The sequence below is a fragment of the Lipomyces tetrasporus genome (genome assembly GCF_029532465.1).
Source record: "Lipomyces tetrasporus strain NRRL Y-64009 chromosome Unknown POJ06scaffold_13, whole genome shotgun sequence".
Lineage (NCBI taxonomy): Eukaryota > Fungi > Ascomycota > Lipomycetes > Lipomycetales > Lipomycetaceae > Lipomyces > Lipomyces tetrasporus.
The window spans coordinates 660573-674941 of NW_026611608.1; the positions used below are offsets into that span (position 1 = coordinate 660573).

The window sequence follows — 14369 nt, forward strand, 5'->3', positions numbered from 1 at the left end:
TTTTTCGTCTCCGACGACTATCATTCAGTTCCACGATTATTATTTAGATTCCGGATACTTTAATCGGTCAATCGAAGAGAGGATTGCGAATTTCATATTATAGTATGCAGCCAATATTGCGGGTTTCACGGTTCTGTAGGACAACGATTTCTCACATTCCCTCGTCGCGAAGGTAAATTTGCATGCAGTGTGTACGATACTACTATCAACGCGGTTGCTAATGCAATGTTCTTTAGATGTATGTCGTTGTTATTTGCTTCCAGCAACTTACAAGAGGCGCGATCGTCGTTACTCCCTAGCCATACGCGCATGCTCCTGAATTCCAATTCTCGAGCACCGATTCCCACAACGCCGGCATCTATCTTGTCGTCGCCGTCCGGGCTATTACCGCAAATGGGCTCAGCCGTATTCCCACAGTTCGGGCAGCGGCGATGGAAGGCGCGAGGAAACACCTACCAACCGAGTACAGTTAAGAGAAAACGCCATTATGGATTCCGAGCGCGACTAAAAACTAAGAACGGGCGAAGGATTTTAATGAGACGAAGGGAAAAAGGACGCTGGTACCTATCGCATTAAAATGTATATGGCATTTTTCTGTTGAAGATCTAAGTCGCTATTGTGTACAAAGAACGATTAGAATGTCCATTGGATTGGGCAATCCTTAGGAATCCTTTGGTGAATCCTTCCGTGTATAATACAGACCCACTGTTCAATGTCCGTCGACTCGTATATCATAAGCTACATATGCCAATCTCCAAAGGCACACTACATGTTCCTATTTACAATCAAGATACCCATGTAACACTAATCTCGTCAAGACGAAACGAATGTCTCCTGCTGGGACCCGTATTGATTAGCCATCTCCATCAGCAAATAAGCATCTGCTCCGAGATCTTTCATTGCACTGACTTGTTCCGACAAGTACAGACAGTCGTTCGATAAAAATAAGTTCGAGTCAAATGAATCGCCATAATGCAGAGGAGCGAGTGCCCGAAATGCACCGAGTAAGTAGCTAACCAGCGACCGCAGATTTTTGCTCGCTGGTGCAATAGACGACGTCTTGTACCTGTCCGACAATTAGCATGACGTTCTGCAAAACAGCCACAGTTTCAATGCTTACTTTGTGGCCAGATCATTAGCGTCACGCCAAAGCGTCTGTGTCAAATCTAGTATTTTCTGTGGAACTGCGGTTACGACGTAGGTCTCATTAAGGCCCGAGATAATCGGACTCGGGGTCATTGCAGCCCCCTTTTGCAGACTGCTTCCTCTTGCTGGGGTACGTCGGGGCATCAGCCCCTTGGGCTTCTTTGCAGCTTGGACCGGCGTAGTTGCCTTTGCCGCCTGCACAGGCTCCTCATCTCCCCAGTTCCAATCGTCTGGATCACTACCAGCTCCCCCAGATGCAACATCTTCATTTTCGCCCAAATCTAAAGATTCATCGAAGCCCCAACCGTCATCGTCCTCGGCAGCCACATCCTCAGTCACACCTGTGGTATTAGCACGACTGGTCTCCGGTACAATCGCCTCTTCGCGGCCGTTGTCATCGCTATCCCACTCCTCGTTCCAATCATATTCATCACTACTTCTCTGCTTCTCCGTAGATGGAAGACTTCTCCGCGTTTCTCTTTTACGAGAGGCATCAGATATTGCATCTGCAGAGACAATAGCTCCTCTCTTCTCCACAATCTTGCGTTCGCTGTTCATCGCTTCAGATATAATCTGTCGAGCGAGAACAAGTACCGAGTCGCATTTCTTCTTGTACCACACGCTGGGCACTCGACTGACCCAGTCTGTGAGCTCGTTTGACCTTGTCCACTTCTCCTTCTGCAAGAACTTATCGAACTCTTTGATCTGTCGTAATACTGTCTCGAACTTGGGAAACTCGGACAACTCAAGTGGGACAGATTGATGGAAAGTGACGTCAATTAGCTGCGTAGTAATAATTGCAGACAAGTCAACGGCAAGGGGATGCGATATTGACTCGGGCATTGTGGTGTTGATAAATTTGATAAATATGGACAGATTCTCAATAAGTTGGCCAAATGTGTACGACGCAGCATCCAAGTTTGACACGATATTCAGCGAGCTTCTACAGTCGTCATATGTGACTTCCACAACTACTGGATGTTCCATGTCGAGAATACGCGCCACGATTGGATCTTTTAATTTGGTGTTCAACGCGATTATTTTTCCCGCAAAGTCAAATCGTTTCAGAGCCTCAGCAATATCCGCCAGAGATACTTCATGGCCCTCGGCTTTAGTAGCGGTCAGTAACATTGTACTATCAGAATTCCCTAAATCATACCTTCCAATGCCTTTTGAACTAACAGTTGGTTGCCGTCCATTTGAAATTGAATGAATTCTATCCACAGGGAGTGTAGACTGTGAAATACGCTAGAACTCAATGTGTTGACCTCTTCGTTTAGTGTTCTCAGAAGACTAATCTGTTCCCACTCAGGAAAGCTGGTAATCTTTTGCTCGGCCGACTTCAACAGCGGCACACACGCCACGAGTAGCCCAGACTGAAAACATGACCGCAATTCGATTAATGTAGCTTTAATAAACCAAATCTGATTTAGTGCTTCGACGTAACCCTGATTCCGGTTGTATGATAATGTTAAATTGTCGCATTCATCGATCAGGGCGTAGATGGTTTCGTCGGCATTCTATCCGTACTATTAGTCAACGGAAGCAGAGTTCAAATCACAAACCGTACGTCATTCTCTTTCGACAATCGTTTTAGTTCCTCGGCTTGCTTCTCTGAAAGCTCAATACCGTCGAACAGCGTCTTTGATTGATTCAAATAGTTGTCAAGCTCCCTCGAATTTTCGGAACATATGTTTTCGATTTGACTCTGTATTGCGACAAAATATATTTTAGTATGTTTCGATATACGAATCAATAACGTCAGATTATTATGAAGGAATAAATACCTCGATCTGGGCAATTGCGTCACCCAACGCACTAGCGACACTTGATATGCTTTCGGGCTCGGTAACTGACAGATTGGCATCGACCTCGTCCGGGAACTCGGCCAGCTGGAGATATTGCAGTACTGAGTGAACAACTTCCTGTGACCATAACATTATATACCTATTGCATGTTACAAAATATAGTTGAGACCAAGTAGACGGGACGAGTGACTCCGGTGGACTGCGACGTTTGTCTCGTCTCCCGATCATTTACGTCATAAATTGGGGTTCGATTTACAGAATATTGGTTACCGCGTCCACACGCTTTTAACAACTACTCTTGATACGTTATATATTGGACAACATAAGGTGCGGCCATCTTCCCTATCCCCGGTGCAATAATTCTATCAACTAGAAATACTGTCCATGAACAGCACCACGTCTATGTATGCATTGTATTTATATCAATATATTACGATAAGATATGCGCTCTTTGCATAGTAATCGGCCAACATAGACCGACTACCAGCCGAATCTTCAGCCTGATTGCGAGTTCTCAGCATATCTGCAACCATAGCGAGCGCGAAAGCTCTGTAATTGGTTTGTCATATGTTAATTTGTCGCTGCTAAATGGAGTGTTCAAACTGCAACCAACTGTATATCCTGTCTCCACGATATGCAACATGAAATTCATGATGCCGAATGGACCTGGTGAGCCAGCTTTACGGTGGTCAAGGAGACTGCACTGGTTAGTTACCTGAATGTCGCCATGTAGCCTGCTGTGCCGCGACTGCAGAGGCCGCGACCTCTGCAGGGACCACAAGCTCCTTGCGCCGACGGAACCTGTTAAGTGATGAAGATGCATTGAGACCGGTAGCATCCTTGCTGGGAATGGCATCAGGCAAACTCAGCGAGAATGGAGCGGCTGCAAGACTAATCAAGTAAGAGATGATCTGGGTCCGTGAAAATTGGTCAAAGTACGCGATTCTATCAAAGCACGACGGATTGAATGTCGACACGTCGAGAGCCACAACAGTCCCAAAAAGTGCAGAGCTGACAGTGCTAAGCCTCGCAGTCCATGTAATCGTTCATTGGCGTAGCAGACTTGTTCATAATATTGTATACTACTGGGCGTGGGCCGGCGGCGCGACTGGCAATGTCCCTGATCGGAGAAATGGTTCGTTCAGTTGCGGCCATACCAAGAAGAAAACACAGTTCCCCGTCCGATCAACACCAGTTAAGCTTCTTTGGGCCTACTTAGTACTGCGGTGGGAGACCACGCTGGAATCGTAGGTGCTGCAATTTAATAGTTTTTTTGTGAATTTTTGTCAAATTTCCACACATGGTTAAGTTAAGCAATGGTCGGTAACGTTCGGCTGTTACAACCTTGGCATGTACGTGCCTAGCGGAGGCTCCATGGCAATCAACAGGACGTTTCTCACGAAGATGATGCTTGCAAAGGCAAACGGTATTTACAAATGTCGAAACGAAACAGACATTGGTAAAAGTGTTCGCACACGGTATCATAGTGTGGCGGGTTTGGCAGGTCTGCGGCTCGCGGTGGAGACTAGGTTTAGCGAAAAATAGGGCTACGTCATTTTAGCGGCCAGCCGAACAGAGCCAGACTTTGCTGCAGCTTGTGCACGTTGCTTTATCGACCATCTGGCGGCCATCGCATTTACCTGGCAGCGCCCGACGGTCCCACCCATTCATCCAACCCTTCCCACTGTCTGCTCACTCTATCCCATCCATCAACCACCGCGTCTGTCTGCTCAGCAATCATTGTCACTGCCAATCATCTGCGGTCTACTATTCCAATGGCCGATTTCATCCGGTATGTGCTTCTGGGTCTATTGTCTGCTGCTAAACACTAACGGTGGGCAGAACCCAGATCTTCGGCACGTCCTTTGAGATCACCAGCAGGCACGTCTTTAGCTTCTCTCGCTGCAATTGACTCGATACTGACAACAGTCACTTAGATATGCCGACCTGAACCCGGTTGGAATGGGTGCCTTTGGTTTGGTGTGGTATGTGACCGGGTCGCATTACAGATTGCTGTCGATCATTCAAACAACCGTCTGACATCTATCCAGCTCCGCTCGAGATCAACTCACCGGACAGGCCGTGGCCATTAAGAAGATCATGAAACCATTCAGCACGCCGGTCTTGTCCAAGCGGACGTATAGAGAGTTGAAGCTGCTAAAACATCTTCGTCACGAGAACGTTATATCCCTAAGCGATATCTTTATCTCCCCACTCGAAGACATCTATTTCGTCACTGAATTGCTAGGCACAGACCTTCATCGATTGTTGACGTCACGACCACTTGAAAAGCAGTTTATACAATATTTTCTGTACCAGATCCTGCGTGGTCTGAAATATGTGCACTCGGCTGGCGTAATTCATCGCGACTTGAAGCCGAGTAATATTCTCGTGAACGAGAATTGTGATTTGAAGGTACACGCCCGCGAGCACGTAATATCGGAATGGTTACTGATTAACTGCGACGAATAGATTTGCGATTTTGGATTGGCTCGCATTCAGGATCCACAAATGACAGGATATGTCTCTACGCGATATTATCGGGCACCAGAAATCATGCTTACTTGGCAAAAATACGATGTTGAGGTCGATATATGGAGTGCGGGATGTATATTTGCTGAAATGTTGGATGGAAAGCCATTGTTTCCGGGAAAAGATCATGTGAATCAGTTTTCGATCATCACTGAACTTTTGGGGACTCCGCCTGACGACGTCATCCACACTATTTGCAGCGAGAATGTGAGTATCTTGTTAGTCTTACGATTCTATATTTCTGATGGCAAGTAGACATTGCGGTTTGTCAAATCGCTTCCTAAGAGACAGAGAATACCGCTATCCCAAAAGTTTAGAGGCGCCGATCCCTTGGCCATCGACCTACTAGAGAAGATGCTAGTGTTCGACCCGCGGAAGAGAATTACTGCTGCGGAAGCCCTTGCCCATGAGTACCTAGCGCCGTACCACGACCCCTCTGATGAGCCTGTTGCGGATGAGAAGTTTGATTGGTCTTTCAACGGTATATATACATACTATTGTTTTGGACCACCAATAATCACAAGTTACTAACTGACTTCTAGATGCTGAGCTTCCGGTTGATTCCTGGAAGGTGATGATGTATTCTGAGATATTAGACTTCCACAATATAGATGGCGGAGCCGTGTCACAGGAGTAATGGGGATTGGCATGGATGAGCCATTCACAACAAGAAAGAGAAATATCCTGGTTGTCAGAACTGCTGCAGCACAACAGATGCGCACTCATGCTCCACCAAATACGAGTATGTACTTCTATTCCCCTGATCCTTGATATTGTATACAGTAATTTTGGATAACTGTTTAATTGCGCTTTCTTGCTTGATGACTGGTTGTTATTACTGGCGGTTAGTGGATATCGTTTATAAGGTCCATTTTTGGTCGTTATTTTGGTCGCTAGTTTGTTTAGTTATGTATTTGTCGCTATTAGTTAAATGTATGCCAAATATTTCTAGTTTTCTCGCAATACCACGGACCCCGCATGAGAGCTGCAGGGGAGAGTTCTTTCGACCAAAATATGCCATAACGAATTGCATAAAAGTAGAACGCCCGAAATTTCAATTAATTGGGCACATGCAGTTTCTCTCTGCTAATTGTACAAACCTATATGCTGAATCGTCCAGATAGATCTGCCAGCGATGTAGGCCATGGAAGCGCTCTTGTTATTGAGCCCCATGCTGAGGATCCGTCACCACTGGTTCGACGCGTCGACTCCTGACCTCAGGGGCTCAGGGTAACCCAATCAACTCGCTATCAATGCCTTTGCAGAAGAACTCCCATTGTTAGTATACGGAGTGATAATTGCCTTGGATTCGCCATTACTCCTGGGGACTGTATTCCCGTGCATGCTTGTGAGCATCAGCCAAAGTTAACCAGAATTCTCATTCTTGCAATGATCCGAAAATGAACAGTGAAGTGGAGCAATCAGTGGAGGGTCTCATCGTCGGAGTATGCGTTGTTGGATTCCATCATACCCGGTATGTAGGACTTGAAAAGACTCGAAATGTGCTGGCAACTGATCGAGCACAAATAGTGGACCGGAAGTCGAATATTGGATAGGCGAGAATGGCAAAGATCTCTCGACCCGTTGGGCTAACTTACCTTTTCAGAGTCTTCCGGATGGAAGTCACTCGGTAATACCATTCCGTTCTTTTGTAGAAAGAATACAACATTAATATCAATTGACTAGCACGAAGAGGACTATTCATATTTCACACTGCTGTACGAGCCGGATGAAGCAGAGGCCGAGAAAGGCAACCGGCCGACGACCTACTTTGGCATCTCCTGTAACCGGCAAATACGGACGACCGAGCTTCTCTACAAATCGGCCGACGTAACACGATCTACGGTACAAAAATCCGTTGTAGTCGTTGCCCGAAAGCCGATATTTGGCCCTATTCGCGAGAAATTGGCGGTGGTTACTCGCGCGTACTTCTTGCAGGGCAATTTCGAAGATCGAACAATTATCGACAATTTATACGAGAACCTTGTTCAGCTGTTTCATTACGGAATTGGAGAGGTCGATTTATACAATGGCATGACGTTGAGAGAATTGGTCTATAGATTCAAGTGGAAGACTCTCGTGTTATTCAAGGCATTATTATTGGAGTCGAAGATTTTATTCTTTGGGTCAAATACGGAATTGCTGTGCTCGAGTCAATTCTCCCTAGTATCGCTGATCCCTGGTATGCGCTTTTTAAGGTCTGAAAGAGATTGGAGAGCTAACTAGGTCGCAGGTCTCATCGAGCATCTCGATGATTCCGCGTCTCCTATCCTCGATACATACGAGTATACTTTAAAGAAATCTAATAGCCTGAGAAGCAGCGACCGTACGTCACTACTGGCATTCATGGGCTTGCCGCTCCAGGTCTTCGGCAAAGGTGGCATGTTTAATCCATACACTCCCCTCCAACAGCTCGAAGCTCTAACACGGGAAGAAACGAAGTTTTATCTCATTGGCAGTACAAACTCATTACTTTTATCCCAGAAACATAAGTTCGCAGATATTATAGTGAACGTAAGCGTTCTAGCGGTACTGGATTTTGACATGACATGACTTATAGGGTTTAGGTTGATGATAACACGGTTGAGATTTTAGACCCCAATTTGGAAGGTCCTTTGCATCTAACCTCGTACGATCGGAAGTGGATTGACTCAATATTCCATGCTGTCAATGAGACATGGCCAGACGGTAATATCCACGGTATTAGGGAAATAGTCATGTTTATTCTAACATGTGGTACAGAGGCAGAAGACGCTGGGCGGTTTGACTCGGTCAGTTTCGATGGAAGTGAAGATTACATTCGATGGCAATTTGAAGAGTATCTTATGGCACTATTGGCGTCAGTCAAATATGACGGATTTTTGACCAAATACGGTGGGCCGCCACCTCCGGAAGCGTTACTGCCACAAATTGGTATGGTAACTAGTTTACGAATTTGTATTTATTGCTGAATCCTTGTCCGTTCATATTAACCAAATTAACAGACGGAAACCCAGCCGTTGATTTCAACTTGGATTTTGTCGAAAAATGGAAGTCAACAAATAATTACAGAATATTCCAACAATTTACCGACGAAGAGCTATTCGATGTCGTCGAGCCGCGACATCTTTCAAGCGGCGGCATCTCACTGGAAGATGTCCAGCGCAAAGTCGCACAGTGCGTTCTGACTTAATTAGTAAACTCTTTTCCACTTCTATCTAGTGATTGTAACCTTGGATCTTTGGTGTATTTAGGAGTGGGGGAGGGGAAGGTTATGGCGTGGACGATGCTGACAATCGAGAATAGGCAGATGCAGAATTTGGCTCCAGCGCGGGAAGCAATCGCGAAGACATTCACGACAGGGTCGCAAAGAGTGTCCAATGCGTTCGGGAGTTTCTGGGCAGAGATTGAGAACATGCGAGAGAAGGAGCGGATACGACGTCAGACGCAACGACAAACACAGGCAGGGGAGGCTTCGTCGCCATCCGCCGCTGTGAAGACCGATAAACCAGGATCCCTGTCGCCGTCGTCGCAGAGTTCTGAGGCGTCGTCGACCTCCGCGATCTCAAGGCGGATACAGCATATTACAGTCTCGACTGACCCTTCGTACTTGTCGGGTTGGAGTCGCTGGGCCTCGGATAAACGGCGGCAAGCATTTGGAAGCCACAGGTCGGGATCACGAAAATCGTCACCGACACTTGATGTTACACCGGAGGAACCATCACCTAGCGTCAACAGAGCAGACCTCGGTCGTCCGACAGATGGACGTGCTGGAAAGCTCGAGACAACTGCGAGTACACCAGACAAACAAGAGTCGTCCGAGGATGAAGATGAAGATATGGACCTTACTGATAGCTATACAATAACTTCTGAAGATATTAATCCGTGGAAAGCTGACGACGACCGGAGGCGGTAGACGAGTACCGGACCTGTGAATATCTATTTGGTGTAGGAATGGCATATGACTGTAGATTATCGTGCTTATACGAAGTGCTTGTAATTATTGTTAGGTTTATAGCGTTGCTCTCTGCATGTTGGTGAGGGCAAAAGTTTTACGTTTGGAGTCCGAATCTAAAAGTCATAGTATTGCACTCTCTCCAAGACCTCAAGTGAAACAAAACTGTGAAGGCATATAGTATACATCCACCATGGACGCTCCACAAACACTACCAAAGTCAATCATAATATACAGCCAATCATATTAGCTACGCTCTGGTGACGAGAAAATAGTCGAATTAATATGTGGCACTGGTGGAGAATCTAATGGCGAGGAGGAGAATCTTGACGCGTAACTTATGGGCGCATTCTTCGGCGTTGCCATCGCACTCGCTTGTCGGCCATGTCGGGCCAGTTGTGCCCGCTTTGAAGGAGACGGACCCTTCGGAGTAACCTGAATGCCCCATTTCTTATCCAGGACACGGTGTAATAGCACGCTCTGCTGTCCACCGTATGATCGTGGTCGGTTTGCGCCTACGAATGGCGAGAAAGGTGATGACTCTGGCGTTCGTAGAATGGACGCGCTCTCTTCGTCGATCGTGGAGTTCTCTGGTCGTCGGTACAAATGTTGTCGTCCTGGAGTCCGTGGTTCTGTAAAACTTGACGATTGAATCTGCGTCGTTGGAAGAGGAGGCTCTAGTGATTGGTCATCGCGGTCGTAGTTATTCTGGAGACCCTGCGGTAACGAAATGGACGTTGAACTCTCAAATGAGCCGATGTGTCGTGCTTTAAGTTCACTTCTCATTTCTTCAAACGGCGAAACCATATCGGCCCATTGCATGGTATGTGGTTGTGACTTAGTCGTTTGACGCTCATCAATACCGTTCAAGATATCCGACCGATCGCCTAAAACAACTCGCGGGGTCGACTGATCATCGAGATTCAACGACTTCATAAACTGAGCGGTACCAGCGATACTCCGCTCTGTTTCAATGTCGTCTTCCACGTCTTCATATTTGCTCAGTGGAAATGCCTGTTGGCGCGATTCTTCGCGCTTGGACTTCACGTTACTATACTTATTGTTGACATATGTGACGAACGATGAATCATCCATGTCATCCGTGACTCCAATGCTAGCGTCGGCTTGTTGGGACTCCTGTGCAGATTTTGCGGCCTCACGAGGTGTTTGCATGCCAGCATGGCTATAGTCGTAATCCATGGTGGCAGAATATTCAGTGGCCTGGCTTTGATCCACGTCATTCACGGTTTCTTCTTCAGCGTTTAGCTCTTCGTAGCCTGCAAGGGAAACATTCGCGCTTGATTCAAAAAACTCCTTCCAAAACTGAACGCATCAGATATTAAATTGTGTAGCGGCGGTTTAGAACGTACCTTTGACGACTGCCACACGGCCTGAGACTGCAACGCGTATTCTTCGACGATGGGCAAAATAGAGCTTGTAATAATCCGATGCGATGTGCTAAAATTCTGATCGATCTCTTGTAACGTCAATGTGATGGACTGCTCAATCTTCTCCAATTCCTCGGTTAACGTCCGTGGCGCTGCTGTGGCCACCGGAGTAGCTGACGAACCGGCTGGTGGTGCCCGAAGAGAAGCAGTTGTCGCGGCATGTGTTGGCATCTGCGACGGAAGCCCAATCACGGACGCGCGAGTGTACGCTATCGACTGCCGTGGAGCACCATTCTTGATCCGAGACGCGGACGCAGACATTGTTGGTTTGCGATCCATGTATATTAGAAGTTGGTTACGGCCAACGACCGGTGTTTGTTGTCGTGTCGCGCTTCAACAGAAGTTCACACGGCTGGTCCTAGGACTCGTAACCAATATGGCGTAATCGTCGTGACATTGGCCTACCAAAAATGTCGGGTTAGGGTCAATATAACTGCGTGTGTCGGACGCGTTACGCGTTGTAATCTCCGGCGATGAGCAACTTTAGCTGGCATCAAATGCGCAATCACTAATAAACTCCGGTGTATTATCCTGTTGACACGCACGGTACATATCGTACGATGCAGGATCCGTATACGCATGTCTGGAATAATCAGATGCCGCAACCAAACAGTACAACGCCACTGCCAATGACGAGCGCGTACTCAACTATTCACCTGGTGATGTTTCCGGCCGCTCAGGAATACTTTGACAAGGCACATCGTCAGAGCACGAAGCTAAAGTCTATGGAGGATGTTATGGCCTATTACAAACTAATTGCGACTGGCACGCGGTGTTTGGAGGTTGTCTTGAAGGTTTGTTTAGGTAGTCGGTTGACTGTAGGAGAACAAGGATAACAAAACCGCCGACATAGGAACGCATACAACCATACGTTGAATGCATTGCAGCATTGCGGTACTGCGAGGCGATATTTACTGAGAGCAAGGAATTTGGTGCGGCTGAGGAAGTACTTAACAAAGCAGTAAGTTCTTGCGAATTGATGGTGAACAACTATTCCTGACGTGCACTTGCTAGATTGTATTAGCCGCAAGGGTATGCCTGGGCCCCGACTTGATGCGGGTCCATGCCCATGCTTACTAACAGACTTAGAACAATTTCCATGATCTTAAATTTTCAATGCTCGACTTGTCGATACGAATGCTGGCAACTAAAAACCTAAAGGCGGCACAAAAATTGCTGAAATCTTGTCTTCGAGAAGCAGATACGTGGGTATCAGTATGGATTCAGCCTGTGAGTAATGGTAGTTAATATTCCCTACAGGATTGGAATTGCGTCTTGGTCCTACACTTTCCAATATCTTTCGGTCAGTTTATACTTCTCTGCGGACGACTATACGGGCGCAACCAACACGCTGAAGTCCCTCTACTCGTGTTCTTCTAATGAGCTTCGGTATATGGCGTTCCTTACATCAGCTCTTGTAGCGATTCGGCAGAATAATCCGTCTCACGCGCGGGACTGCATTAGCCAAGCCGTACAGTGCGAAACTGATTATTCGCGACAATACATTCCACAGCTTGTGGTAATGCGCCTCATATTGGAGACTATAACTACGATTTTGCTAGGAGATGTCGCCAAGTCGGAGGCGAAATTGAAAGCCGTGCACGACTGCCTGGATGGTCAAGTTCAAGATCAATCAGGTCGATGGACAGGATGGAATGATGACGGGACTTTCTTCGTGAGTGCTTGCATATGTATGGTTGCATGCGCGCGGACTAACTTTAAAAATCAGCTCTTTTTGCCCTCGGGATCTGACGGAAATACATATCTTCCCTTAAAATTTAAGTGGTGGTCGCAGCCGGAGGTGTACGTTATGTCGTATTTAATTTCTGGAATTGTCTCTGTACACAGCTCATGGGACAAGAAGAAATCAAGCAAGTACTTCTCGGAAGGGTTGCACGTCATTGCTACAGAAAGTGCGCACTTTGTGACTTAGTATAATGTGTATTACGAGTGCCTGACCAATATTTCAGTTGCCGGCAACGACAGTCCCGAAGCACCGTTAATGACTATTACACAGGCTGCACATAGAGCCGACTTCTATGCTACGGCGAAGTGCTATACACTGTTCTATACTTGTCTTGAGAGATTCGTTAGAGGTGACTGGTCCTCAGAGGTGCGAAGCCTATGACAGCGTAAAAATATTGCATGAAGCTCATAGTTCATAGGGCCTACAAGCATTGGTCGATGCAGCCAAGTCTGTTCCCACTGGAACAGTAACGACTATGTATCCATTGATACTATACGTCTGCGGCTTGTACTTCCAGGCGACAGGCAAGTTACGGAGTGCGTTAGAAGCATATGCTTTAATACGAAGAATCCAACCTCAACATTCTGAACTCTCTATGATGGCATCGCTGGGTATGATAATTATATACCGTGGCGACGTGATGAGTAATCCTGAGCAAGCGTCCATTCTGGGATCGCAGTTGAGACCAGTGATTACCAATTCACCAAACCAGGCGATCAAGTTTGCTTGGGCTCTCGCCAGTGCTGTGGACGGGTCACAGTCTGGTATTGATATGCAGTATGCTGAGTATCTGTCTCTGGCGTCATATGGCCATGAAACTAATACCGATAGGAACAATGTGGTCGGCCTACTGACGGCCGCTAGAGATCTGGCAAACTCACAATTCACAACAATCATCATGCATTTAGGGGCCTCGATATTTAGTGAACAAGAAAAGAAAGAGAACACCGCTATGGGCGCCTTCTTAAGCGCGAAGAAAACGAGAGACGTCTTATGGTGCTGGGTTTCGGGAAATTTGGCCGCAGGTATGTTGATCGATGACGATGTAAATACTGGATACGGTATCTTACACAAAGTCTTCAGATATGCTACAGCAGAGTGGTAAGGATTTGATGGCCGAGAAACAGTCTTCCGTGAACAAACAAATCTACAACCTAGTGGATAATCTCTTAAACTCGCAACCACCATTTTAGAGATGGCTTGTGTCATGCTTGGTAGAGCATTCCACGAGATGAAGGGCTATCCTGTACATTAGTTCTGCTAATTTGCTCAAGTTGTACTATTAGTTGCTCAGCAAATATACCAACAAGATCCTGTATATGATGAAAGTCTAAATAATGAGCGAAACCCAGAAATCCAATCGATCGCTAGTGCAGGGTTCCCAAGTAAGATTCAGCGACAGGTTACATAGTAAGTCCACGATTGGGGATGCAACATTAAGGTCATCGCCCCTTACACGGCTGAAGAGTAGGCGTTTTTGGCACCACAATTGTTTGGTTGGCGTAATATAATAAAAGAAATAAATGCCATAAATGGCATAAGTGCGACATTACAATTTGAATTTGCCTCAACCAAGTGACCCTCATAGACAAGTATTGTACTAGGGTTGCTGCTCATGACCATAGATTTGTGCAACTTACGTCGTTAAATGGCCCAGAATTAGCTAGCCTTTAGCATTGCTCCACTTGGCGACGGCACATGCTCTGGATCGGAATGGATGTTGATTAATAAGAATTATCTAATGCTGCCAGAAT

At 46.5% G+C, this 14369-nt stretch overlaps 7 protein-coding genes across 7 annotated transcripts; 5 read left to right on the plus strand and 2 right to left on the minus strand.

The window, feature by feature from the left end:
• The first annotated feature begins 10 nt into the window (after positions 1-10).
• On the plus strand, positions 11-694 carry POJ06DRAFT_45061 (ribosomal protein L34-domain-containing protein). The gene has a single exon (XM_056191054.1). The coding sequence runs from the start codon at positions 226-228 to the stop codon at positions 574-576; it is 351 nt and encodes a 116-aa protein (XP_056040293.1). The 5' UTR covers positions 11-225; the 3' UTR covers positions 577-694.
• A 119-nt stretch (positions 695-813) lies between these two features.
• On the minus strand, positions 814-3086 carry POJ06DRAFT_271863 (uncharacterized protein; the record flags this gene model as incomplete). Its single annotated transcript, XM_056189533.1, has 5 exons — positions 814-1066; positions 1121-2255; positions 2306-2666; positions 2717-2854; positions 2934-3086. The coding sequence occupies 5 exons, from the start codon at positions 3084-3086 to the stop codon at positions 814-816; spliced, it is 2040 nt and encodes a 679-aa protein (XP_056040294.1).
• Positions 3087-4567: 1481 nt separating this feature from the next.
• On the plus strand, positions 4568-6484 carry POJ06DRAFT_263545 (kinase-like domain-containing protein). The gene is made up of 7 exons (XM_056188897.1): positions 4568-4746; positions 4797-4835; positions 4892-4939; positions 5006-5369; positions 5427-5693; positions 5742-5967; positions 6029-6484. The coding sequence occupies exons 1-7, from the start codon at positions 4730-4732 to the stop codon at positions 6121-6123; spliced, it is 1056 nt and encodes a 351-aa protein (XP_056040295.1). The 5' UTR covers positions 4568-4729; the 3' UTR covers positions 6124-6484.
• Positions 6485-6886: 402 nt separating this feature from the next.
• Positions 6887-8658, plus strand: POJ06DRAFT_203690 (transport protein Avl9-domain-containing protein; the record flags this gene model as incomplete). The annotated part of the gene is made up of 7 exons (XM_056185321.1): positions 6887-6960; positions 7017-7116; positions 7173-7668; positions 7720-8000; positions 8054-8174; positions 8235-8399; positions 8471-8658. 7 exons carry the CDS (start codon positions 6887-6889, stop codon positions 8656-8658), a joined length of 1425 nt encoding a protein of 474 aa, XP_056040296.1.
• Positions 8380-9524, plus strand: POJ06DRAFT_45146 (uncharacterized protein). The gene is made up of 2 exons (XM_056191056.1): positions 8380-8404; positions 8471-9524. Exon 2 carries the CDS (start codon positions 8740-8742, stop codon positions 9379-9381), a length of 642 nt encoding a protein of 213 aa, XP_056040297.1. The 5' UTR covers positions 8380-8404; positions 8471-8739; the 3' UTR covers positions 9382-9524.
• POJ06DRAFT_45134 (DASH complex subunit Ask1-domain-containing protein) lies at positions 9524-11199 on the minus strand. Its single transcript, XM_056191055.1, has 2 exons — positions 10791-11199; positions 9524-10743 (listed from the first exon to the last, which is right to left on the minus strand). The coding sequence occupies exons 1-2, from the start codon at positions 11145-11147 to the stop codon at positions 9667-9669; spliced, it is 1434 nt and encodes a 477-aa protein (XP_056040298.1). The 5' UTR covers positions 11148-11199; the 3' UTR covers positions 9524-9666.
• Positions 11200-11349: 150 nt separating this feature from the next.
• POJ06DRAFT_263557 (cohesin loading factor) lies at positions 11350-14088 on the plus strand. Its single transcript, XM_056188899.1, has 10 exons — positions 11350-11662; positions 11722-11829; positions 11883-11900; positions 11958-12073; positions 12129-12543; positions 12598-12781; positions 12839-12981; positions 13034-13392; positions 13447-13640; positions 13699-14088. The coding sequence occupies exons 1-10, from the start codon at positions 11429-11431 to the stop codon at positions 13806-13808; spliced, it is 1881 nt and encodes a 626-aa protein (XP_056040299.1). The 5' UTR covers positions 11350-11428; the 3' UTR covers positions 13809-14088.
• The last annotated feature ends 281 nt before the right edge of the window (positions 14089-14369 follow it).